This window comes from Cariama cristata, unplaced genomic scaffold (assembly GCF_000690535.1).
Source record: "Cariama cristata isolate BGI_N322 unplaced genomic scaffold, ASM69053v1 scaffold3296, whole genome shotgun sequence".
Classification (NCBI taxonomy): Eukaryota; Metazoa; Chordata; class Aves; order Cariamiformes; family Cariamidae; genus Cariama; species Cariama cristata.
In genome coordinates this window covers 18,405-41,649 of record NW_009623634.1, presented here as the reverse complement: position 1 = coordinate 41,649, position 23,245 = coordinate 18,405, and the positions used below count along the sequence as shown (strand labels likewise).

Here is a 23,245-nt window from a genome sequence, read left to right as displayed (position 1 = left end):
AGGCGGTCGTAAAACATCTGTGGCTGTGTCGAGAGTCTTACGGGGGCTCGTCTGAAGAGGGTAGGTTTGCCAAAGGATAGTACAGCTATCGATTTCTCCTACGCTTTCACATAGCTTTGAACACTTGAGTTTAATCTCTATTTTGTATTTGTAATCAATTAAGAATGAGGAACGACTGTACTTCTAACAAGACTTGAACCTTATTCCTCGGTTTAGAGTGAAGGAGCTTTTAACGGGGAGATGAAGCTTTCTGCAGAGCAGCTCTGTGAATATTCGCAAGGTCTGGCTTTAGCAACAGGAGGGGACAACTTCTGTTCTTATGTTAGTTATCTTAAAGCTGAATGGAAAAGATGGACTTTTCAGAAAACACTAAAGCAGTTCATGGCTTATAAACATGTTTCTTTATTTACTGACTGACAGATGGAACCATGAAATGAGTATTTTACAACTCATGTAAGTAGTTTCCTGTATCAAACTGGATTGAGCAATAAATATGCCCTGGTTTGAAGTTCTTGAAACTTTCCTCAGAACTTTTGAGCTATGAAAACTTTGTGCAGTCACAACACATGTAGAAGTGGATGTAACTGCATAAATTGTGAGAGGAGGCCAAAAGCTGTAACTTAAAAATGTAGCATTAAAAGAAACTTCTATTGGAGGATTGGTTAAATGGTTATTTCTATGTTACTTGCTCATATCTTGCTTTTCTCTCCACCCCCCCCGGCCATCTGCTTCTTTTGTTAATCATATATGCAATTTTTCAAGGATCTAAGGCAGGTGACTTCTTGTTGACTTTTAACAGCAAATTAATTGCAGCTGGCAAGTCTGTAGTGGGTGGTGATGTCAGCCCTGGTTCTTTGTACCAACTGGTGCTTCTTCATGATATTTTGTTTACTTTCTGAAACAAGCCATAGAACTTAATAAATTGAGTCAAATAGCCTATTATTGGTGGAAGCAGTCATTGAAATATAAAAGAATTTATTTTTTTTTAAGTACTGGAGGTGAAACAGGATACTAATTGTTGTTAATGTTTGGGAACATGTATTTACTGCAGTATATGTAAAGAGCTCCCCATGCACTGAAACAAAACTCATACTGGACATGAGCATCATAAAAAAAAAAATTTTGCTTTGCCTCCCCAGGTTCCTTAGGAAGAAGCAACTAGAAATAATCTTTTAGGAAAAGTGTTGTACTTAAACTAATATTAATTTGCTGGAAGACAAAATGCCAATTTACAGAGTTCCTGCAAGAAGCCCCTCTGAGGCACAATGTATTACCACTTTGCCGAAGACTGTTTTACAGAATGCCCTCACCAACAGCAAAGAGTCTGGGCAGCAACTGAAATCACAGTTGTCAGAAGAAGAAAAGCATAGTCTACTTTCATGTTCTCAGAGTAAGACTGAGGAACTAAATAGGACCTACGTGATTTCAGCCTGTAAAAGAGTGGATGATACACTGACTACATTTAAACCGGAAGGCAGATTAACACTCCAGAGGAGAACTGGAGCAAGCAAAAAATCAATGTTTAGTAGTGAGCAATTGCATACAAACACAACACAGGGCATGGAAAATATACAAACAGAGAAAAGATTTACTCTGCAGAGGCGTGTGAGGACTAGCTCTGTAGAGAAGAGTAAAATTAATCAGAATACTGTGCCTGGAATAGAAAATAATGACTCTGCTGCACAAGGAAATTACGAGATTGCACTTCCACATAATATTGGTAATAATGATACCCGTGATGTTAAACCAAGCTTTAAGTTAGCTGAGGGTCAGTCAAGTACAAAGTTACAGTGTAACCTGAACAGCAAGAATTCCTTTGGCTTTGTTGATGGTCTGTGTGAAAATGATAGCTGCACACCTTTAAAATACAAGGCAAACACTGCTGACACCAAATTTCAAAATGAAGTTCCTAAATCAGAACAATTAGTTACCTCAAAATATATTAGTAGGCTATCAGGAGAACAACTGAATGAAAAAGGCAATAAAAATAAGCTAACTGGAAAGCAAAGGTTACCACACTTGATAAAACATAACAGTTTGGAAAGACCAAGGACACCAACAAAAGGTTCAACAGAAGAATATAAGCTTACACCAAAGAACAGCAATTCTCAGGATCAACCATTTCTGTCCGCTTCACATAAACAAACACCTCATCTTCAAATTTTAGCCCAAAAGAAAACTAGTGTCTCCAGCTCTCTTTCTGTGAGTAGAAGTTCAAAACCAAAAGAGAATACAGAAGCGCTAGCTGAGAGCAATAGCACTGAGAAAGATGTTTTCAAAGTGGAAAACAGCAAAGTGATTGTGGCTGTGCGTGTACGGCCTTTCAGTAACAGGTTTGTATCCTGGACTTATTTCTGATGCTAATAGTAGCTTTTATAGTGTATGTTGATTCCTGCTTTGTATTTTTTGAATTGTTTAATCATTGACCCAATAAGGATAAATATATACTTTGAAATTAGCTGATATTTCATGCAACATTAAGATAAAGATTTTATTAAGAGGTTGATTTCACTTTATAGACATTTGGGGCTATTTTTTACATATTCATTAGCTGAAGTATTTTGAGCTTGAATACTTTGTTCATCAAACAGGTGGTTTTTTTAACAATGGTTACCAAACTTTTTATTTTCTGTAAGGCAATTGATTGATGTTACTAACTTAAAGCATGTAGGTTATGCTTTTTAATTTTCTTTTTCCACCCCTCCCTTTCAGAGAGAAAAATGAAAACTCACTCCCTGTAATCTCCATGAGTGGTTCAGAGACAACGGTACAAAATCCAGCCACAAACCAAGTTTACAGCTTCAGTTATGACTTCTCTTTCTGGTCTTTTGACAAGTATCATCCTAATTTTGCAAGCCAAGCAATGATTTATAAAACTTTGGCAGTGCCGCTCCTAGAAAGAGCTTTTGAGGGATATAACACTTGTCTTTTTGCTTATGGGCAGACTGGTTCTGGAAAATCATACACGTAAGTTCTCAATAAAAATTGTTGAAATTCTGTGGGAGCCTATTGTTATGCAATGTAAAGTAATGAAAATAAATTGTACGGAATAGATTTCATAGTTATTGAATTGTGTTAAAATTTTTTTGCATATTTAATACAAAATATTTAAAACAATATTTATAGTAATTAAGACAAAGTTAGCTGTAGAATATTTTTATGTATCTGACATGGACATCTTTCTACTTCTAGTGAAGAAAATGAAAATTCTTTCCAGAGATTTTAGTGCTGAAAAACCTTTATTAATGCTGAGAGCTTCTCAGACTCTCCCAGTGCTATTGTTTACCACTGTTAGTTATTTTGTGTGTGAAGTGACATGTTCTAAGGTATATTAAGTTTTTTGGACAAGACCTTTAAGAGATCATTCTAATTATGGTCCTGACTGTTTCAGAACTTTAAATAAATAAAAAAAATCCAGATGTCTGTGGCGCTGCTTATTTGAAATCTAATCTTTACATGAAATAATCTCAGACAAGTAACGTTTTGAGGGTTTATAGCTGATTTTATATACCTTGTTTATATATTTCAGTAGGATGCCTAGTGAACTGTTGTTTCCAAGCATGTATCTATTAAAATTGGTTCTATGAGCTTTATAATTCCCATGAGGTCCTATAGACTTCTGTATACGTAGTTGAGGACCAAAAATGTTTCTGTTCAATTTATCATAATTTTAATGTTTCTATTCAATTTATAATAGATATACTGAGGTAGGATTTTCCTTTTTAAGTGGGAACTCAATTTTTACTGACAAGTTTATTTATCTTGTCCTAAAAGAAAGATGTGCTCGATATTGCAATTGTTATCCTACTTGTAGATTTGTTGTTTGTTTGCTGTTTTTTCTTTCTTTTCTTTTCCTCCACCTTCAGGTAAACAATTACTTACCTTCATGCCTTTGTATTTTAAGCTCAGCTGAAATTAATATCAGTAATAACTGTGTCCTCAGGTCAAGCATATACAACAAATTTCTGTGGACAACTATGTTGTGCAGCTGTGTGTGTGTCTCAACTGTAGCTGAATTAGTCCAGTACACAGGTGTTCTGCAGTACCAGAACTAGACAGGACAAAACTAAGCCAGAGGTGGAGAGCGGCTTAGGTTACTACACTGGCAGTGTGCAGGGAATATAAACTGCATGCATGTTAGGATATCAAATGTCTATAGGTTTACTGTTTCTAGTACAACTTACTCTTCAGTTGTTGTAGGGTTTTCATTTTACTTAGGTTTTCAACCTGTTTTGCAATGGATGAATTAGAAAAGACCTATGGACACCATCTTGTCCAACGCTTCACTCAAGCACCAACTTAGATCAGGTTTATTTCTGTTGCTTATTACTTCTGTATCTTAGAAGCATGGCATTTCAACTTTAGAGCTATGCAATTAATATTGAAACTAGCTATTAGAGAGTTACAAGACTAAACTATCAGTTTTTTGTAACTACAGGATGATGGGATTTGATGAAGACCAAGGAATAATTCCAAGACTTTGTGAAGATCTCTTCACTCAAATAACACAAATGGACACGCAACAGGTGGAATGCTTATGCTATTGACCTTAGATTGAATTATGAGGAAACTGATGCATTTCAGTATTTTGATACCCGTTTCATTCTTTCATTTTATACCTTAGTGCTGATCCAGTTCTTAAAGTCTGTATTCTTTTGCTGATTCAAATCTTGTTTCTGCTAATAGCTGTGATTATCAGTGCTCCCTAAATAGTAAAAATCAACGTTGTTTTGCTCCCTTAATGACAATAATGTAAAAAAAGAAGTGTGGGCATTATATTTTTGATGTGTCACTAGACTAGGATTCTTTCCTTTATATAGCATGTCTTACAAGATAATATTTTTGTAAGGAAAGGTAAAAAGAAATCCTCATGAGTTTCATATTTTCAGTGGAGACATTGAAAATAAACTCAAAAAAAATGACTTTTATCTTTAAACATTGTCAGAGATCAAAGCAAATTACATCTTAATAGTATTCTATTTCAAGTATTCTAGCTCAGTATTCTTGCTGAAAATAATAAAAAAAAACTACCCCACCTCGATTTTTTTTTTTTTAAAGACTTTAAAATTTTAATTGTAAATTATGTTTTGTTTCCTTCTCTGTTTTGAGAGTAGATCTTTATTCGTACATAACTCTGTAACTCTTCTGAGAGGAGGTGGGAATGCTTCATCTGATCACAATGTATTTTGATTTGAATTCCTGTCCTACACCTATGGTGTATGGATTTAAAAACAACAAAGTGGTAATCATTTCCAGAGTGTTTTAATGAAAGGTTACATTCTGTTTCTGTCCCAATTAATTGGTGTAGCAATGGTAAATTTAGAGAATCATAACTGGAGACACAATTAACCTAAAAAATTTAAACTACTAATTTCATGTCTTAAGAAGACCCAAACTGAGAATGCAGGTATGCAGGGGGTTGGTTTGTGGGAATTCTTCAGGTATGTTTATTTTTCTGCCTGACTGTTGTTACGGCTTTTCTATGACTGAATCTCTGGTATGGAATCACTTTTGAGGAACCAACTTGACTACAGTACAACGCCTGAGATTTCAATTGTGCACTTAAAGCTCTCTGTAGTAATAACAGAAATCATAATTTGTGGATAGAAACTATCAATGTCTCTTAAAATTGTGAAAAGGATTAAAAACTTATATGTATGCTCTCTTGGATGAGGAATATCTGATGGAAAACATACTGGTGACAAAGGCTGTTCTTTGTATTCTTTCTATGTTTGTCCACTGACTTGCAGGTCAGTAGACCTTAACATTCAGTTAAGCTTATGCAGGCAAACTTTTCCGTTTTTAACTATGCCAAATTTCTTTATTGCTTTATGCTTGAATTCTTGTCTTTGGATCATAATACCAGTGAGCGTGTAATATTCTGATCCTACAGTAGATTTGATAGTGAGAAATCAGAGAAGGTTATTTATATACTCCCTATTTGGCTAGGGAGTAAAACTTAAAAAATGTAGAACTGCTAGATATGTTTGTTATTCCTTTGCTTATGCATTGTGGATAAGTGATTCTGTTGCTGCAAATTGTCTCAAATCTTGTGTTTGACTTCAGTGTTTTAGGTGGGGTGGGTTTTTTGTTTGTGTGGTTTGTGTTTTGTTTTTTTTTTTTTCCCAATCTCCTTGTCTCTTAAAGAGAATTCCATTTTCTTTAAAGAAATAAGACCTGGATGCCTTCAGAGGAAGGAGATGTGTTTTTTATTAAAGTTTATTGGTTTTTTTATTTGTTTTTTGATAGTTTGTGTGTGTGTTTTTTTTAAATTATATGTAGAATCAAGGTTTATCTTTCCATTAGGTCATTCTGTTCTATGTCAGGATGTTGACAACATCAATCCAAGCCTTCTCTGTTACGTGTATCATGCTGTAGAAGTGCAATCCCTAAGAGAGTGAGACTAGCGCAGGTGCAAACAGAACTATGTTTGCATGTACTAAAAACCAATACTGAAACTTCTGAGGTGGATATCTCTACTTTTTTTTTTTTAAGCTTGACAGCTATCATCTGGGAATGACTGTGGATGGAATCCCAATAAATTATATTCTTAGCGATAGCAGATCCCTGGTTTAGGATATAATTTCTCTTGGACAGTCCTTTCAGTACAAATGCTTGTAATGCTGAATAGCAGTATCTGGTAGTCTAGGTAAATTTTTGAAACAAAGGGTGATAAAAATGTTTTGTGGACTATATTAATAACTTTTATTATTAATTTTATTAGATTTTGTATCATCTTGAAATGAGCTTTTTTGAAGTATACAATGAGAAAATACATGATTTGCTTGTCTTTAAAGCTGAAAGTGGACAGAAGAAACAACCGGTAAGTTGCTCACAGAATCGAATATATACACAATCTCAAAGTAAGGGCACCTATTCTGTAAACAAAAATGCACAAATGACAAGTGATCATTGTTTTGTTATCTAAGTAGCTTAGCTTGTGAATAATGGGATTCAAGTAAAAAAAAATAAATCTCAGTATATGACTTCAAGCAAATTGCTTGGCACTTCAGCAATGCTAAGCAAAAAAAAAACTTGTTGAAATAGAAACAAAAGATTCAGTAGAATCTCTCAAAATTGTTGTTAACATCTCTCCTTATCTGCAAAATGAAGATGATCTTATCAGCCTTCATAAAAAGTCTCTTGGAATATTACTACAGATTATATTAAAAGCCTGCTGTGCAATATAATTTGAGTTATAATCTTGTAATTTAGATGGAGTTCTAAAATGGAAGGATGATAATGTCAGGAGGCTTCCAATAGTGGTTGGACGAGGGGTGGAGGGGGAAGTATTTGCCTAACTGTATTCGATCCCTTGGTCTCATCAGTTCTCAGCACTACTGAAATGTCCATTCGCTTTCTGAAAATATCTGTGTATTGTTTATCTGCTGCCACTGACTCTACATATCTAATTGCAGTCCATGAAAAAAATGTTAATATTAGCAAGGGGAAAATTTTTCTCCACTTTGCTTCCTCTGTGTATTTACATAGCCCAGCTACAGAAAACTACTGCCATGTAAGAGCTTAGCACCAAGTTGGGTAATATCTTTTGGATTCTTTGCCCTGGATTATTTACTGCTTAGAGCCATGGGACTGTCAGGGAGTTATTTTTTCTGTTGGTGTTTTTTTATTTGGTTGGTTTTTGTTTTGGTTTGGTTTTTTTTGTTTGTTTGCAGTTGGTTGGTGGTTTCCCAAGAACTTGGGGGAGTGGGACAGGGAGGGATGGGGAAATCAGTGGCCTGATTAACTAGTTAAGGATCACTAGTTAAACTAGTTTAGCTAGTTTTTAACACTTATGTGTTAGAATATGTAAAATCATAAATTTGTGTTAAGTAGGAGATGTAGGGAAGGAATTTATCCTGTCTGATTTATTAAAAAAAGCGTACTTTCTGTACTTTGACACATTAAGCACTATACTGGCCACTTGTGTGTAAACTGTGAGTATTAGTTTATGATAAAGAAGATATACTGCGTTCAACCTGCTGTTGAAGTAAGTCCTTTATCCTAAACTGGGACTTATGTAGACTTGTTATATAGAAGTAAAGACTATACTGTCCTGTTTATAGTAGGAGTACTTTCATCTGGGTTTTGTTGGTGACTTTGAGCTAAGCTATTTATTCTGGGAACATAATATATTTATGTTGCAGAAAAGCTTTTTTTTTTTTTTTAAATTTATGTAAATACCTTATGTAAGATACCTGTTCTTGCAGTTAGCTCTGTGGGCAATGGCCTGGTGCAGTCAGCTGTGATTTCTCAGGCAGCTGGAAAAATTCAGTTGTAGGTATTTTCCTGAAAATATTGTTCTAGATGATTCATGCTAAGCTTTGTTGATGATAAATGTCATACAGTGTAAATAGATTTTCTCTTAAGATATTCCTAAGTGCTAGGTCTAACTAATGCACTCCTAATAATTTTTCTTTTAAAATTATTCTCACTAGCTTCGTGTAAGAGAACATCCGGTGTTAGGACCATATGTGGAAGGCCTGACAGTGTAAGTCTTAACTGTTCTCGTTTTAATAGATGTATGGTATAATCCTGAAAGAGTGTGTTATTATCTTGAGGCTCTGTGAAAGCTTGTGTACTCACAAGTAAATTAGGCAAGATCTTAGTATCATGTAGTTTTAGAAGAATGTGTACTTATGTCTAGCTCGACATATTTCCTTCAGTGTATTGCTTTAGTGAAAGAAGTGTGTGGAAATCTCAAGACAACTGGAGCTTTCATGGTATATTTGTATTTTGTCCATAATTGGGGAAATGTTTCAGAACTCGGGCAGGAGGGAAAACTGTAGAAAGAAAACAGTCTGAACCCAAACTGTTCTTTTTCCCCCACCTTAGGAATGTTGTCAGTTCTTACTCTGATATCCAGGTAAGAGTTATTTGGTTACTGAAAGGGAATACAAGTGTTTCTGCTGAAAACTATATTCCATGGATGGGAAGAAAATGCTTTACAGACTGCCCAGTAATCTATGGGATTTCAACTGATTTTGTAAAAGGATAATGGAGACTAGTCCTATGTAATGGAGCTAAGTAGATGCATACAGGCAAGTGTCACTCTTCACGTGGTTATCTCTTAAACTTAAGTTTTAATTCCTCCTTTAGTCATTTGGGTTAATAACTTTATTTGCAAATGTTTTAATTTTCAGTTAACTACCCAAGTAGTTTTTGGTCTCACATCCTAACTTTTATCTCTTACAGAGTTGGCTTGAACTAGGAAATAAGCAGAGAGCAACAGCTGCTACAGTAATGAATGACAAGAGCTCTAGATCTCATTCTGTCTTCACCCTTGTCATGACGCAAACCAAGGTATTGCTGGGTGTTTTATGTCTGTTCAAATCGGGTAGTAAAATGTTTTGTGCATTGCCTAGGAAATCGTTGTGAGAATATACTTCAAGAAGATGAGTAAAGCATGGGACATTTTAACATGTCTTTCTACACAGTAAAACTTGTTTTATTTTACATGCTTTGAGTAGATTCTGATGTCTCTGTGCTACATATATATATAGCAGCAATATAAATATGTCTAGACTGGCGGATCTGAGAGTAGTTCCAAGCTTCTGAGTGTGAGTTTTGAGATGTAACTGGAAGCCAAATTGAGGCCAGACCTAATTTTGCGCTGCTACCAACACGTCTTAGCTTCTAAGGTTAGGCTATGTGAGTTGGATAGCTGTGCTGACTTGCTCAGGTGATGAGCTGGGCAATGGTAGGAGATGCAGTTTCTGCTTAGTTTCAACACAGTTCACTGAGTAAATGTTTCCCTGCTTGAGGATGCCTCTCTCACCCATGCGTCTCCAGGATGTAGGGACAACAACTCCTCATCTGACTTACAGATGTGCAAGAGGCAAAACCTCACTTAGTGAGATGAGCCTGAAAACGGAAGTGAAATGGGTAGTGCTCCTCAGAAATGTACAGTCTGTCAATTTTCTCTATTCACAAATAACTTTTTTTTTTGTTCTTGGCTGGTTTACTTTTTCAGCCCAATTTCCTAATCTTCTCCTTCCTTCTTCCCCTCACCATTCTCACCACTAGATTATTTCTTTTCTGTCAGAACTAGTCCTGAGACTTTTCCACTGGCTACTTAGCTGATCTTTGTTGGTCTAAGTCAGTAACAGCTTATTCATTTCCATGGCTATTTGATAGCTGCAATAGTCAAACTTCAGATGCAAACCCATAGTCTGCTAATCTGTTGTGTTTGCAGTTTATGCTTGTACAGTTATTCAACAGCAAACAATTGATACTGTGGTTAAAAGTCTGAACTTGATCTCTTTCAAGGGATGTACGTGAAGGTATCCTGTCAAAAAGTAAATAGAAGTGTCAATTTTTTACATATTTAAAGTGAACAGCTTGTTAGATTTCTGCTTGTCCTCAGGCTTTCTATTTTGATTCGAATATAAACTTCTCCCTTTTTTCCAGGTAGAATTTGTGGATGAAGAGCAATGTGATCGTAGGCTTACCAGTCACATAAATCTAATTGATCTAGCTGGCAGTGAATGCTGCTCAACAGCTCAGACCACTGGAGAAAGGCTGAAGGTAAACCAAGATTAGAAATCTGCAAAAAAGTATCGGCTCCGAAGAATGTCCCTAAACTCTAAAGCCTCCTTACCTACCAGGACTCTTGGGCAGGAACTGTAGTTATAACAGGATATGTAGCCCTTATGCTGTAAGTATTGCGTAGCATTTTGCTAGTGAGGGTGGATGGCCCTAAGAAGCTGTTTTGACTGTGCAGTATGGCAGGTCAGATCTCACTTATGACAGCGCTCTCAGTGCTATGCAGGCCTAATGATCCTTTAAAAGGAATAAGGAGAAAAACTATCTGCATGACTTTCCAAATCATGAATCGCATATTGCACGGAGTTGGGGCTTGCCCCTTTTTTGAGGGGGACTTAAGTAAATAGAGTTTCTAATAAGAGACTTTCTTTCAAGCTGCCTTCATAAGTTTGATGGTTCTTAATGCTGCTTATTTTAAAGCCAGGGTCTCGGTTCTTTCCAAATGAAGATCTTCTAGGCTACTCTTGCATCTTACTGCTGTCTTTTAATCAGTGATGACATTTCATGTGGTACATCTGTACCATATAATGAATAAGCACAATTAAATCTACAGTCAATAACATCACACAAGAAAATATAACTGTATTATTTTTTTTTTTGCTTCGTGTAGGAGGGTGTGAGTATCAATAAATCACTGTTAACCCTTGGAAAGGTTATTTCTGCACTCTCTAAACAATCTCGAAATGGAAGGAAAACTTTCATTCCTTACCGAGAATCTGTCCTTACTTGGTATGTACGCTTCAGAATTTTTTCTATAGAAGTAAAGGCTTTCTCAGATTGTGGATTCCACTTCTATTAAAGGGCATCACTTCCCCTCCTTTCCTCCCTCCCTCTCTCCCAAATGATCCTATGGAGGGAAGAAATTAGCCTGTTGCATCAGGTAAAGAACAAACAGGACCTTGGTTTGTCTTTTTAAGTAGCGAACAATCACTCTCAAATAAGTAGCAAGACCCTAGATATTTTGTATTTAATCTGTTCAGATTGAGAAGTTTAATTTTTCTTTCAATGCGAGGGCCAGGGATTGACTTCTACTCTCCTGTCAAATGAAGGTTGTTAAAGGAAAGTCTTGGTGGAAATTCACAAACTGCTATGATTGCCACAGTAAGTCCAGCTGCCAGCAGTACAGAAGAAACACTCAGCACCCTTCGCTATGCAAAACAAGCTTGTTCAATTATCAACATCGCTAAAGTAAATGAAGATGTGAATGCCAAGCTAATCAGAGGTTAGGCTGATATCTGCAGTCTTTCAGGGCTTTTCATTTGCATGTGTGTTTAACTTCATTGCTGCATAACAGTTGTTACTACTAATGATCTGTTGTGTTGACTGACCAGTTGTCAACTAGGCTAATACAACCTATGATATCTTCCTTTTAATATTATTCTTCCTTATGAACTTTTTTCCCAATGTTAAGATAATATCTTAGACTATATATGAGAACTTGGAATGGGGAAAGGTGTTTCTTGTTAATTAAATAACAGGATAAACTTTCTAGTATCATACTGAAATGTTTCAACCCTATTTTCTGTCTTCATTTCTTATGTGTACTGTGTGTCTGGTTTGTCTAATGTAGAATTGAAAGCTGAAATTCAAAAACTGAAGGCAGCTCAGAAAAGCGCTCTGAACACTGATCCTGAAAAATACAGACGTTATTTGCAGGAAATCACATCTTTGAGGGTAAAATTGCACCAGCAGGAGAGGGACATGGCAGAAATGCAAAGGTCGGGCTGTTGTTAATGTCTTACTTTGAAATAGAAATGGTAAAATGTATATGCTGTAACTCTTCTTCTAACATGTTGTATTATTTAATATATTAAGGGCCTGGAAAGAAAAATTTGAACAAGCAGAAAAAAGAAAATTAGAAGATATAAAAGAATTGCAGGTGCATTTTCTTTCTTCACTGCACTTTCTATAGGAGATAGTACAGAAAATCTAATCAGCAAGCCTTGCGGAAAAATTAGAGTAGTTGTAAGATTTGGTTTCCTTAATGCTATTCTTTTAATGGACTACTGTGATTTCTTAGAAAAATGTAATATAGGTATTTGAATGCACAAAGTAAACTGTGTTTTTATGCAGAACTCTCTTTTATCTAGAAAGCAGGAATTGCATTCAAAATGGACAATCATTTACCAAACCTTGTCAATCTGAATGAAGATCCTCAGCTTTCTGAGGTGCTGTTGTATATGATCAAAGAAGGAGAAACTACAGTTGGAAGGTATATGCCAAATTCAAAACATGATATCCAGCTTTCCGGAGTGCTAATTGCTGATGACCATTGGTATGTAGTATTCTTTTTATACTTGAAGTGAGAGCAGGAAATGTTTGTGGTGTTTTTTTTTTTTTCCTCACCCTTTTCTTTTTGAGTCGGTCTTCATTCTGGCAGTTACAAAATATGGTTTTCTAACCAGGGAAATACTGTTTAGGGATAATCTTTGTCCTGTTCAGTGATTAAGGTAACTTCCTTCTGTTCCCTCTAGAAATCTGTTAACCAAGGTAGTTCAACTTCTTTGTTCAGTTCATTCATGTAGCAAAATTTTCTATTTGTGCAGAAATGCTGGAGAAGGACCTGATCAAATGATGCTGTGTGATAATGCTATTACATTAAGTTTAATGGAAAGGTGAAATGCTTTGACAGTTCTTAATTAAAACTAAAAATAGAGAGCAACTTGGCCATATTGCAGAAATATTGTTTAAAATGCATTCCATGCAATCGATCCTAGACAAAAAGCCATAAGAAACTTGAACTAATCAATTACTAAAAACATGAAAGATGCGAGTATGTTGGGAAATTAAACATTATCAAAGAAATGCTCAGATGATGGAGTATTGTAGTAATTTTTTAGCAGTAGATTCTTCATAAATTTAAATAGTTATTCTCTTCCAAAATGTAGGTGGTCAGTTATTAATTATGTATGTTGTAGCTAAATAGTATGAAGACAAGCCACATCTAGAAAAAAAAAACAAGACACTATCTAAAGCATGAATTTTAGTCTATTAAACAAAATTTGCAGTTAACATGAGCTACTGATATTGCAAATGTTTCTTTTTTTCAGTGTTATAAAAAATACCATTGGCAAAGTGAGTATTATTCCACTTAGAGAAGCAAAGACATATGTAAATGGGAAATGCATTTTAGACCCAACAGTTCTGCATCATGTAAGTAATTGATTTAGTAATAGTAATATGTGCATGTGTGAATTTCCTTGCTTTGTTAATATTACAAGTTCAGGCTGCAGGATTTCTTAGAAGGCTCTGAAACCGTAAATATTTCTCTTCCTCGCTGATTTCTAGCCTCATCTGTTATGTTTTAAGCACTGTAAATTTCCTTAAGTCAAAGTTTTAGAACAAAATTTTTCCCCCTTTCCCAATAGGGTGATCGAGTGATCCTTGGGGGAGACCATTATTTCAGGTTTAATCATCCAGCAGAAGTTCAGAAAGTTAAAAGGCCATCTTGTGGGACTATGTTTTTGCACGATGGTCCAAAAGATTTTGAATTTGCAAAGAATGAACTGCTTATTGCACAGAGAACACAGTAAGTATTGTATCTTCTTGTTCTAAAAATAAATGCAGTTGTTAATGCATCTGTGTGATAAGTTTAAGAAATAAGAAACTGAAGGTTACTAATTATTTCACAGTAAGGCAAAGTTGGAAAATAGCAAGGTTATTGTCAACTCTATTTATAATGGAAATGGAAGTCCCAGACTTATCTGAAATGAATGTATACCTCTAAGGTGTGATCACAATTTAGTCCAGTTGTCAAGAAGTTAGACCGCTATTAAAGAAACACTGAGCTCCAGAGGTTCTCAGAGCAGTGTATCTCTTCAGTTACATTTTTGTCCATGCACATAATGAGTCTGAAATTGACTTTTGATGTTTTAGAGAGATTTAAAACCTGAAAAGCAAATGCCTTAGGAAAATGAGAACCCAAAGTTACAACCTTGGTCTTCTGTGATGGTGGAGAACTTAGTTAGTTGTTAGTTGTGCTTGCTTCATTCTTGGGAGTTATTAAACTGCAATACTTGACTTAAAATTTACTTGTCTGCGTCTTAATGTGGTTTAGTGAGTTTCTATTATAATTCTTAATTTTGTGAAAGATGCATAAGAAAATAAATATGGAAATTAAGTGGACTTTAAAATTCTGGAGTGTCTTCCATCTTTACCAGTGTCTACATTTTCCCTATGAAATAGAAAATATCTAGGTAAAGTATAAAAATTGGTTTTAAAAAGCAAATCAAACACTCATATTATTGCTGTTAAAATTGGAGGCTTCTCACATGATAGAAGAGAAGATTATAATCTCTGTGCAACCTATAAGAGATTAAATACAGTATTCCAAATGTATGATACTTCCACTTGTAGGCTTGAATCAGAAATTGAAGAGGCACGACTCAAAGCCAAGGAAGAAATGATGCAAAGTGTCCAAATTGCAAAAGAGATGGTTCAGCAAGAACTAACCTCACAAAAAGAAGCTTATGAAAGCAAAATAAAATCACTGGAAGCAGAGGTGGTAAGTTGCCATTGAATCATTACATAAAATGTATCAAAATAAAACAGATGCTTTAGTATGGGCTTTCTATTTGTTTGTTGTTTGGATGGGTTTGTTCTAGTTTGGGTTTTTTTTGTTTTGCATATGATAACACTGACTTAGGGAATGCTAAGGCTCATTCTTCTTTTTTTTAAAAAAAAACCAAAAAAACAAAAATCAGCCTTACTAACACAAGAAGTTGCAAAGTCAGTATCCCCTTCAGAATTATTCTAGGAATTTTGGTTTATAAAACTAGTCAGGAACTAAAATGTTAATCCAGTATGAATCTGAGGGTGTAACTTGTATGAGAAGAAAAATCCCTATGAAATCTAATTTATTCTATGAGACTTTTAAATTACTACAGTATTTTAGTTAATATGGCTTTTTTCTTCCAAGTTTGCATGCTACTTTGTTGTTAGTCTTTTCAATACTTTTACAATATGCATGTCAACATAGAGTAATACATCATGGTAAAAAAATAAAAATGATGAAGTATCTTGTTTCTTAAACGTGCTATAGAAGATACAATGTGATGTCTGTGAACTGGGATATAACATTTCATTGCTGACACTAGGCTGAGTAGTCCACGGGGGCTGCATGTTTTAAATGTGTTGAAGTGAAAACAAACTTTTATATCTGCCTAAGGGATGGATCAGAAATGCTACAGAAATGGTATACCACCTCTCATCTGTCCTTTTTTATATTAGAGAGAAGAATCTCGTAAGAAGCAAATCCAAGAACTGAATAACCAAAAAGCTGCAACTAAAATACAGGAGCTAGAGAAGGCAAAGCAAAATCTTGAGCTAGAACTACATTTCAATAAGAAGCGTTTAGAAATGGAGACCTTAGCTACCAAGCAGGTAATTTTAAAAAAAGCTTTTTGGTGATAAACTGTGGCTTGTTTGTGGTGATCCTTTTTTGTTGTTGTTTGTTTTGAATAAATAATTGTAAATTACATGTTACTGAAATATTTTTCTTCTATGTGATTTTATGCAAAAGAACAGATGTTTTGTTTACACTTTAAGTATGATATTGTATTAAATTTGGGGATAAACTAATGCTGACCTTATTTCTTATGTAACATGGACAGTTTTGTTCATCTACCAAACTTTAGTGACTATTGCCTGTGCCAGAAGTTATGACTTCAGGCATTAATGTAAGTAATGACTGGTTTTTGGCTGGTGTTCATATATATCTGACTGTTGCAAAAAATATAACTTAAAAACAAACAACTTCTTAAAAAATTAATTCCAGTATTTTTTTTAAGTGTAACAATATCTAAGCAAAACCAGAAAACTGTTGGAGTTTGGAGATTAAGGGTTTCGTATTGATATAGCAGATGTCCAATATAAATTTCATTCTGTCCTGAGAACCTTTAAAATGACAGCAACAAAAAAATTTTGCTTCCATAAACAACACTAAGAGCTTCAGATTTTTTATATTTTTTTCTCTCATCCCACTCACCAGGCTCTAGAAGATCATACTATTCATCATGCAAAGATACTTGAAGCTCTGGAAGCTGAGAAGCAGAAGATTGCTGAAGAAATACACACCCTTCAGAAGAATCGTGGAAGTGGGAATAAAACTATGACTGGTAAGTCTATACATAATGTTGCCACGGCAATACTGACTTCTTCAGTCGGTGGGCTTGGATTTAGTGGATGTGGATCCCAGAGTGTTTTCTCTTTCTTTAACACTTCTCTAACGATCCTGAAGGAGAAGAGCCTTTTGGCTGCTATGATCCTTTCTATTTAGAAGCTGTGTATTATCAGACTGTGCTAAGAGCTCTGTTATAGTCACAGTCAGGGTGGTTAAGTGGATATACGTGTAGTCTGTATTTACCCAAATTACTTAAAAGTCCTTCCCCCCATCTGACTGAGCTGGTTAGGTGTTAACTCATTGGGGAAACTGCAGTAACAGAATGGATTCTGTTTAGTTTCCTATCTCAGACTAATATATAATGTCAGGTGTTATGCCTCTATTTCTGAAATACCTTTTTCCTGACCTTTTATAAAGCGCTATTTTGGCTAGGAGGGTCATTTTTTCCCAATGTATTGGGAATTCACAGAACTGTTGTTGGCTAAATTCCATTGAAGTTTTTTGTTGTGGTTTCTTTTTTACCCCTGTTTTTTTGTTTGTTTTTGTTTAAACCCTGAAGTTGTTGCATCACATTGTTTGATCCACTTAATCATTATGTGCTATATTCTTTATTAGTTCCACTTAACTGGAATTCTCTGAAACTATCTGTGATGATCAAAGAGGCCAACACCATTAGCAGTGAATTAGGGAAAAACACGGTTTTCTACAGGTGAGTATCTGAGTTGGTTAATTATAAGGGGGTGTGTGTGTGTATATATATATATGTATATATATATATAAAAAAAAGTATGTGTAATTGGGGGGTGGATTCTGAATGTGCAGCGAGCTGTTTGTTTTTTCTTTTGACAGTTTTGTTAAATCGAACGTGATAAATCACTTTTCCAAACTAGCTTTAGTTAAATGTGTAGTTTAGCCTTGTTAGTTTGAAATGTGAATTTCAAATTTGAATTTTAGATCAAGGATTTTAAAGGTATATCTACAGATAATTAATTTGGGATTGAGCGTGCTGTAGAGGTGAATCTTCTGATGACCATGTCCATCTTGCTTTGGTTCACATATTCAAGTGGTCCCAAAGCACAAGCACTGCATTCTTTTTGGACAAAACTAACCTGGGGAATATGTGCCAGCTACTAGGAGGTGCTCAGTTCACAGGACCACAACAGAAGGTAGTTCAAAGTAAAAGCCTCAGAATATACGTACAGGGGATATTGAGTGTTTGCGACCCAGTTGTTTTGCTCCACAGATCTCTTGCTATGCTGTGCTACTTGTCAGTCATAGCTGAAAAGTGTTCTAGAAGTGGATCTGCATATTGGTTGGATGTTCTTAGTGTGAGCAGAGATATATTAGTGCAGAGGAAACTCTGCATAATTTTAGAAGAAATGCTACTGTAAATGCAGGCAAGCTAGGACTTTCTAGTAGGTGTATGTATTGCTGTGTTTTTCGGATGTTGTCTTTTCAAATCCTTCAAGAAGAACCCTGCTAGTAGGATTCTGTAGCATGTGTTTGGTTCTGAGTTTCTTGAGAGCCAGGAATTTGTATGCTAGCATCTACTTCTATCTCTGATGCAGGGATTTCTTTTTTCCTTTACATAAAAATAGTTTTAATGGGTACGCTAATGTGTGTGTGTGGGGGGGGTTTGAGATACATGATGTCTGAAGCAATTTCTGTGTTTGTAATCACATTTTTATTCTCTGTATAATACTAGTTACAAGTACCTTGTTTATCTTCACAGTGTGAATAATGTTCTTTATTTTTTTCTTTTATTTAAACTTTCTCAAATTCTTAGGCACGACAAAATTGATGATAAAACAGGAACAGTGTCTTCTGTTCAGGTGCAGGTTCGTAACATCAAACTGGGAATAGCAACTTTCTGGAGCCTAGAGAAATTTGAATGCAAACTAGCAGCAATGAAAGAACTCTATGAGGTCAGTAACAACTGAAAAAAACCCACTAATAATCAGTAATATTTTGTCAAATAAGATTTTGACAATCCATACAGGAGGAAAATCTTGGTTTTTTTTTTGGTTTTATGTGATCTTAGACACCAAGACACGTGACTTTTTTTTTTATTAAACATATGTACACGTTCTTGTCCATCACACAGAGCACAGTAAAAATCAATTGTTTTATTCAGGTCATTTTGTGTACGGAGTGGGAAGTAGTAAAACGAGGACTGCTTCCTGGTTCTTTTGGTTTGTTCAATTGTTTTTCTGTTCTAGAGGAAAACTTGACATTTTGAAGGTATCATTTGAATTTTCATTACTACATTTATCTATTTTTCTTTGGTTCTGGTAAGCTAATTTGCTACTTGTTGCTTTTGTCTGTATGTGCTTTAGGATTTTTCATGAGAGCTTTTAAAAGCATTTTTCATTTTTCTAATAAACTGACAATTAAGGTGTACATTAATTCCTCTTTCTAATTCTGCTGCTTTTAATTGGACCAATTGGATGTTTTTGTACTGCATCTCTCTAAATGTGCAGTACTTTGTTGCATATCATACTGTCTTCTGTATGAAAGAGGAGGATGTAAAATAGAAGAAAGGGAGAAGTGGAAACAGTGCCTACATTTGATTCTGTATCCCTAAAAAAACTATAACCATCAGGTAAAAATCTTTGTAATTATGTAAAGGTAGACAATGGTTCCAAACTATTTAATACAGATAAGATTACGATATCACCTCTTATTTGCAAGGAGCATGGTAATTTTTTTTTTCTCTCCTAAGGAGAGAAGCATAGTAAGAAATAGGTTTATCTTTATTGACTTCATGTGAACAGACAGTGTTTACATTGCGTTCCATTGCATTTTTTTGTTCTGTTTAAGAGCTGAAGACTTGAGAGGCCTAAGAACTACTTGGAAAAACAAACTAACAAAATCTCTCGGATCTGATGGCCCTTAAAAGTACTTTCCTTTTTAGTGGTGATAAAATATTCTGGGATTTTCCAATCTCCAGGGCTCATCCCTGTGTTTTATTTGTTTTTTGGTCTCTGCCATATACTTTGAAAGTTGGTTTAGACTGCAGTGAAATAACGAAAGATAAAGGAAGGGAAGTTCTTGGAGATCAGAAAGAACTGCCTAACACGAAGGAAGGATCCCAAGCAATCCAGTAGAACCATAATGATCTTGTATTATATGCTATATATACTCGTTCTGAGTGGGTTTCTTATTAATACACAAAAGAAAAATACATATTTAAGACCAAGTTTTAAATTAAGAGAACAGCTTGTCTAAATTTGTCCTGTGCTTGAATTTGTGATTCTCCTGATCATACAAATTCTTTTCATTCCAATATCTGTACTATGTTTAGCCTGGAGCAGTATTGAAAAATGAGTAGAAATTGCTTCAGATAGCAAGCATCCAAATATTTATTTATTATTTCTGAATGCAAATCACATTCTGGCATATATAGCATACCTGAAGTTTGCAGAGGAAGAAATCTCAACTGTTGGAGCACTGAAGGCGCTGGTAGGGAAAAATATGAAGGCTTTTTACACTTCAGAACACTCTTTTTTCTACCTTAGAAAATAATTAGCTTTTATTAAAGAATTATTTTTTATTTGAAAGAATAAGTTCTTGATATATGAGTCTTTATCTGAAACAAAAATCTTTCAATATTATATCCAAAAAGGAAACAATTCATCAAAGAAAAGCCAGAAAAAAATTGAGGAACACTCCTTTATGATATAACTTAACATATGAGTATTTCCAGTGATGGAAAAATATTGCCGTATTTATTGCTAAATACTGGATCTTAACAATATGAGAGCCTGGATCCTATTCCTTGCAGAAAACTCTTGCTGAAACTGCACACAAATCCAATAATAAAAATAAATAAAAATTGTAAACTATATGCCCAGGGTTTTAATAAATCTGGCACGTGGAGAGAGCTGTGGAAAAGTTTTGTACTTGGTGTTCCTGTACCTCAGGTACTGGGTACCTCACCTAGCTGGGTAGCTAGATGTTTTCACTAAATGTTTGTCTTGTTTTAGTTTGTTTTCAAACACTTACACCTCAAGTTGTCTGTCAGTCAGTTATCTTCTAGATTATATGTATCCTAACAAAAGAAAAAAACATTAAAACTACTGTTCTACTGTTAGTAGAACATGTTGTCTTCATCCATACGTTGAATGCTTTATTATCACTCTGCTTCTGTTTAACTCTCCTCCTCCCCTGTGTTTTCTTTATTTTTTCAGAGTAAGGATAGCAATAAAGCTGCTGATGTATTTTATGACCCTGCTGATGAGTGGGAACCTGACCTTTCAGATGCATCAGTTTCCTCTCTTTCCAGAAGAAGGTGATACTAATTTGTAGCTCCTTCATCTACACTCAAAACAAAGCAAAAAACAATTTGTGTCATTATCTAAACATGCTTCTGTGCCATTAACATAGTCTCTTATTTATTAATTCTTTTTTCTTATTATAATGTCAAACTTGCACATTAAACGAAAATTTATGTATGTATCTGTGAGCAGAGGGGAAAGTTTAAACTAAATATGTTGCCTTACTGACTTCACTTATGAAATGTGTGTTAGTATGCAAAATATTGCTAATAAAAATTGCATGCCCACTAAAGCAGTTTGGCAGATTAAACAGCAATATTTCTGAGGTCAGGCGTAGCATATATGCAATGTATGTGTGATCAGTGCCAGCGGGTTTTATGTATGACCATTGACAACTAGCTGGAGGTCATTAAAGGCTGTTCCCAATTATTTCAAAAAGCTATCTCGGAAATTGATACATTTGTCTGTAGCACAGGACTTTTAATTAACCTGCAGAGGACCCACAGGTTAAGGTTATAGATACCCACATATTTAATTAATAACACAAGCAATTTTAAATAGACACTTGGACATCTGTTCCCATCCTTACTTATCCTATACGCTGTGCCAACTGATGAGTTCTTCTCTTCTGTTCATTCATTCTCTTATCTTTCCTCATGGACAAGAAATAGGAACAAAAGTTCCCCCAAACCCAGATGTGTATTTTATCAAAACATATGTAAGGCTTTCTAAACCATGTATCTAGATATCATCAGTGCAGAGTGAAATGTGTAATTTTTAATGTTTTCTTCACACTTCTATAACATAAAAACATTCTTTTTAAGAAATAAATTGCAGCTGGTCTGGGACCCATTTGAAGTTTTAGCCTTGTAACAATATTTATAACTGACTTGCAAACTTCTGCAAGTTGTAGCTTATAATGGAAATGCTAACAGACCCTTAGTTACAACTTTGATAGTGGGTAGCAACCCATATGATGATTGTTGTTCTGCTGTAAAGCAGGTCAGTTTATCTGACTGTAAATTTTGGAAAGCATTCCTGACAATTCCAAGTAAACAAAAGTTATCTGAAAAGAATGCAATGGATAAACAGTTTCTTTATTTTTAGTCCAAATACTGTTTTAATGCTACAATAATGTTGGAATACTTTTCTTTGTCTAAGGCTGCCTTCTGGACATCATTATAATGTGTGTTCTTGAATCTCAGAAGTGTATTTGGTTTTGCTCTGCCTATTTTAAAGATTCAACAATAGAACCTGAACTGAACAAGAAAAAGTACTAGAAAAGGCAAATTGGCATTGTACGCTGCATTGACAGCAGTTAACTGATGTCAGTCACACGTACTGATGAAATAAATTGAATTCCATGTGCTACTTAAAGATTTGGTGCTCCTGATGTGTAGTGTAGAGCATAAAGGATGGGCTGTTCCAAAAGGGAAGGACAGCTTGAGGCTGAAGTGACAAGACGGTAGACAGGGCACTGCCCTTGCCAAAAAGGGCCTAGCCTTGCGGCGCCAGAGGGAGGTGAGCAGAGTAGGTCTGGCAATGGTAACCAGGGTCAGCCAACAGTCTAGATCTACAGGTAAGTATGTAATGTTGAGGCAGGGCTGAGGTTAAGCTGGGAAATTGGCTCAGCAAGTCAGGATTAGGTCCAGGGACAGTTGGCAGGGTCAGCCTGCAGTCCAGTGGCCTTTGTGACAAGGTCCCAGGTCAAACTGGGAAGTCAAGTCTGCAGGTCCAGATCAATGGTGTACATGGCCAGGCACAGGCATGGTTACAACAAAACTGCAACGTAAGTCAGGCAGGACCAAAGGCAGGAGACTCATCTTAAATGCAGCTCCAAGAAAACGTGAGAAGCCCCTGCTGAGTCTCCTTCCAGCTGTGTCTTTAACAGCTTCAAGGATGGCTGAGGTTTCTCAAATAGCTCTCTTGTCAAGAGCTGGCCTTAGGCACCAGCAGCTAAGCACACGGGGCCAGGCCAGAGAAGCTAAGTTGGCTTGTCTCCACTGCCAGTGAGAACTTCACAGAACATCTGCCTCTATCAAGAAAAAAAACCCCACAACTCTTCTATCTGGTTTTCCAAAAGCAATTCATTCTGTCCAGCAAACAAGACCAAAAAAAGCCAACATGTCTGCTTTCTATAGTTGAAGTAGGTAGGAAAAAAATGTGTTTTGTCTCAAACTCTAGATAATAATAATGCAGTAATAAACTAGTAGCTTAAAAATGGAAATGTGGAATGAATATAGTAGCAAGAGCCTGAAGAAAGTAAGTGGGATCCATCCTATGGGCTGTATTGTCTTGCTTT

General features: G+C 35.5%; 1 protein-coding gene across 1 annotated transcript in view; it reads left to right on the top strand.

Annotated features, from left to right (window-relative positions):
* Nucleotides 1-1,221: 1,221 nt before the first annotated feature.
* The window catches only part of KIF14 (kinesin family member 14), a 28,694-nt gene continuing 6,670 nt past the window's right edge, over nt 1,222-23,245 (top strand). Inside the window, exons 1-21 of the mRNA XM_009702805.1 lie at nt 1,222-2,333; nt 2,713-2,967; nt 4,439-4,526; nt 6,725-6,823; nt 8,439-8,491; nt 8,836-8,866; nt 9,196-9,303; nt 10,411-10,527; nt 11,156-11,274; nt 11,595-11,767; nt 12,116-12,263; nt 12,361-12,424; nt 12,636-12,820; nt 13,596-13,698; nt 13,914-14,074; nt 14,902-15,049; nt 15,775-15,927; nt 16,535-16,661; nt 17,282-17,375; nt 18,453-18,591; nt 20,857-20,957. Coding sequence (XP_009701107.1) covers nt 1,222-2,333; nt 2,713-2,967; nt 4,439-4,526; nt 6,725-6,823; nt 8,439-8,491; nt 8,836-8,866; nt 9,196-9,303; nt 10,411-10,527; nt 11,156-11,274; nt 11,595-11,767; nt 12,116-12,263; nt 12,361-12,424; nt 12,636-12,820; nt 13,596-13,698; nt 13,914-14,074; nt 14,902-15,049; nt 15,775-15,927; nt 16,535-16,661; nt 17,282-17,375; nt 18,453-18,591; nt 20,857-20,957 — 3,578 coding nt within the window. The remainder of the gene's footprint in view (nt 2,334-2,712; nt 2,968-4,438; nt 4,527-6,724; nt 6,824-8,438; nt 8,492-8,835; nt 8,867-9,195; nt 9,304-10,410; nt 10,528-11,155; nt 11,275-11,594; nt 11,768-12,115; nt 12,264-12,360; nt 12,425-12,635; nt 12,821-13,595; nt 13,699-13,913; nt 14,075-14,901; nt 15,050-15,774; nt 15,928-16,534; nt 16,662-17,281; nt 17,376-18,452; nt 18,592-20,856; nt 20,958-23,245) is intronic.